The sequence below is a fragment of the Apaloderma vittatum genome, unplaced genomic scaffold (genome assembly GCF_000703405.1).
Source record: "Apaloderma vittatum isolate BGI_N311 unplaced genomic scaffold, ASM70340v1 scaffold29282, whole genome shotgun sequence".
Lineage (NCBI taxonomy): Eukaryota > Metazoa > Chordata > Aves > Trogoniformes > Trogonidae > Apaloderma > Apaloderma vittatum.
Window position 1 is genome coordinate 68,251 of NW_009703649.1, and position 3,349 is coordinate 71,599.

Consider the following 3,349-nt stretch of genomic DNA (forward strand, 5'->3'; position numbering starts at 1 on the left):
TGAGATGACTGCTAGGGCAGCTGTCTGCTCCCCACCTCTGTCAATACTAGCTCATTCACAGCTTGTAGCTGTTAAGATCCAGGGTTAGACAGATAAGACATGCCTATTCTGCGCCATCGTAAGGTCTCATCTCCACCACAGTTGACCCCGTAACATGAGCTGCCCCGCAATCTACCTAACCCTTCCTGCTAGCTGCTCCTGCTCTTCTAGCTGTTCCGGCTAACCACAGTGGTTGCGCTAGCAGGTCCCGTCTCCCAGCTATGCTCTTTACCAAAAGTCCATCTGGCATACTGGGCTACGTATAGCTCTTAACAGTCCAAATAAACTGTCACAGATTCTCCTATCCTAGCTTTTCCATCTTGTGCTTTTGCACCTCACAATTTGCACCTCTTCTTTCCTCCTCTTTATAGCACACCTACCTTTTCAACAAGAACACCCCAGATACAGCAAAACATGAAACACCAAGCAAGCATATTTTAGACTTGCGCATTGGTTCTTTTAATTCTTCGCCTCTTGTCTTTGCTACCTATCAACAAAGCACTCTGCTGTATTCAGGATCACTCCCACCTGAAGTTTGGGGGGATAGAAGCTGCTCATCTGTTTTGGGCAGCATTGGTGATACTTTGGAGTGAAATGGAAGCTCACGCAACTGAATTTGCCACAGCCTTTTCACACATCCCCTCTTACCAGTTTCTGCAAGTATCTGCAAGAAAGGGCATCAGTCCCCAGTATTTCACCTTACTCCTCTTTACTGTTTTCTTCCTTCTCTTTTGCTGTAAAAGCTATCATTACAGTTTGATTCCCCTCCTCCCCTTCAGCAGCTTGAGGGGCTACCAGAGCTCCCTCGCAGTTTGGTCTTACTGCCGCTATCCAAGGGACTCTATCTCCTGACTAAGCATAAAGAAGGGCTTGTTCCAGCACTTCTAAATTCAGCTTCGTGACCTGCAAAAATCCCCCCAATTTGAATGGATTCATAGAAAAGAGGAGTCATAAAATCATAGTTGAACAAGCTCAGAGCATGAGATGACACTGTAGTAAGATAGCTCTTACTGATATTTAGTATTGCAGAGGTCTATCCTGTGCAGCCCAGTAAGTAGCCTCTGGAATTAAGTCTCATTTTTGTTCTGGATCTCAGGGAGACAAAGAGAAAAAGCACTGATATCAAACAAAGTAGTCTTGTAACTCTGCAGAACAAGCAGTATGTAGATTTAATTAACTCCTTGGCACTGTCAGTTGTGGCATATCCTGTTGTCGTCCATGGGCAGCACACCAAGAAAGCCTGGCTGTTTGGCATCTACAGGGGTACAGATGGCTGGTAAAACTTCTGTCTGTTCTTGTTTACAGCCAATTTCTGGAGTGCAACAACAAGTGGCGAGACAAGCAAAGGCTTTCCTTTCCCTAGGAAAGATGGCAGAAGTGCAGGTCAGCAGACGTAAATCCAGTGGAGAGAAATCCTGGCTCTGGTTTGCTACGGTGAAGTCTCTGATTGGGAAAGGGGTGATGCTCGCTGTCAATCAAGGCAAAGTGCAAACAAACGTGCTCAACATTGCGAATGAGGACTGCATAAAAGTGGCCGCCGTTCTGAACAACGCCTACTACCTGGAAAACTTGCATTTCACCGTTGAGGGAAAGGACACGCACTATTTTATCAAGACCACCTCCCCCGAGAGCGACCTTGGGACACTGAGGCTGACAAGTGGGCGGAAGGCCCTGGAGAACGGCATCAATGTCACTGTTTCCCAGTCCACCACTGTGGTAAACGGCAGGACTCGTAGGTTTGCTGATGTTGAAATGCAGTATGGTGCTTTAGCGCTTCACGTCCGCTACGGCATGACGCTCGACGAGGAGAAGGCCCGAATACTGGAGCAAGCCAGGCAAAGAGCTCTTTCCAGTGCCTGGGCCAGAGAACAACAGAGAGTAAGAGATGGAGAGGAAGGCGCCAGGTTGTGGACAGAAGGAGAAAAGAGGCAGCTGCTAAGTGCTGGGAAGGTACAAGGATACGATGGGTACTATGTACTCTCTGTGGAGCAATATCCAGAATTAGCAGACAGCGCTAATAACATACAGTTCCTCAGACAAAGTGAGATAGGAAAGAGGTAACACACTGGCTTAGCTCAGGCTGCCAAAGAGACTGTGTACCAGTGTCTTCTAAAAAGGAGACCAAACTGTTTTGCTGCATTACTACTTGAGCCTAAGCATACATCTTTGCTCAGATTTTTTCTGTAGCACAATCCAAACAGACTCTGTAACAAAAAGAGCGCCTTCCAGAAGAATGATACTGCTAATGACAAAACTTTTTTTTTTCTCAATGACCTTAAAGGTGATCTGCTTTAAAGAATATGTTTACATATGCATATCGCTGCACTCAAGTTGGACTGAAAAGTATTTAAAAAAAAAAAAGAAGAAGAAAAAAGAAAAAGGCCTACAGATTTTGCAACAGGCTATCTGTTCCTTTGAGGCACTGTATTTAATTAAGATACAGACCCATACAGTGTTTCCAAATATTACTGAATTGTTGACCTTTGCTTACCAGAAGTAGTCTCTCTCTTTCTCTCTCTTTTTCTCTCTCTTTCTCACTGCATAGGATGTGGTATATATCTGTTAATTTTAAAATGTGGGGCAAAAATTACTGTTTATAGACAACCCAACTGCTTTAAACTGTGCTGCTTTCTAAAAGGACATTGGCACAAGTGACTTATGCTACCATGGGAATTTAATAATGGATTTTACAATGCTAACATGATTTGCCTTGGGGGGAAAATGGCAAGTAGAATCCTTGTTGCAGATAAGCAAAGGAAACCCTGATTTTTTTGTAAATTATGTGAGACAAGTTGTTTATGGATTTTTATATGAATTACAATTTACTGTACATCAAATATTAGTCTCAGAGGAGTTAATTTATGTAAAGTGTTTAAAAAAGTTTATACTTAAAAATAAAACAATAAAAACATGTGCTGTGTGTGATTTTTTTAAAGAAAAAGAAATTGCACCTTTTATGTTATAGCTGTACAGTATAAAGGATTATATTGTAGAGATATAACAGTGATGACAAATGTCCAAAAGTGTTAATATTTTTGTATTAGGTTTCAAACTGTGCATCTATCACTCTGCTGATAGGACGGGACACTGCGAAGTGGCTGGCTGAATCAGACCGCAGCTCCCTCCCTGCCCGTACCTCTCCTGTCACCGAGGCCAGTGCCACTTCATCAGTCATTGTAAGAAGGCACAGTAACCAAATAAGTCTCGTTTATTATGATGGAAGACTTTAATAGTTGGGTTTTCCTTGTCTTTTTCCAGCCCTAATGTAATAAATGGACATTTATTCATACCAGGTGGGGTTTCTGTTGTT

The 3,349-nt window shown here is 43.0% G+C and overlaps 1 protein-coding gene across 1 annotated transcript in view; it reads left to right on the forward strand.

Moving 5' to 3' along the window:
* Nucleotides 1-2,950, forward strand: part of TENM3 (teneurin transmembrane protein 3) — a 64,614-nt gene extending 61,664 nt beyond the window's left edge. Inside the window, exon 18 of the mRNA XM_009864707.1 lies at nucleotides 1,345-2,950. Coding sequence (XP_009863009.1) covers nucleotides 1,345-2,100 — 756 coding nt within the window. The 3' untranslated portion in view covers nucleotides 2,101-2,950. The remainder of the gene's footprint in view (nucleotides 1-1,344) is intronic.
* The last annotated feature ends 399 nt before the right edge of the window (nucleotides 2,951-3,349 follow it).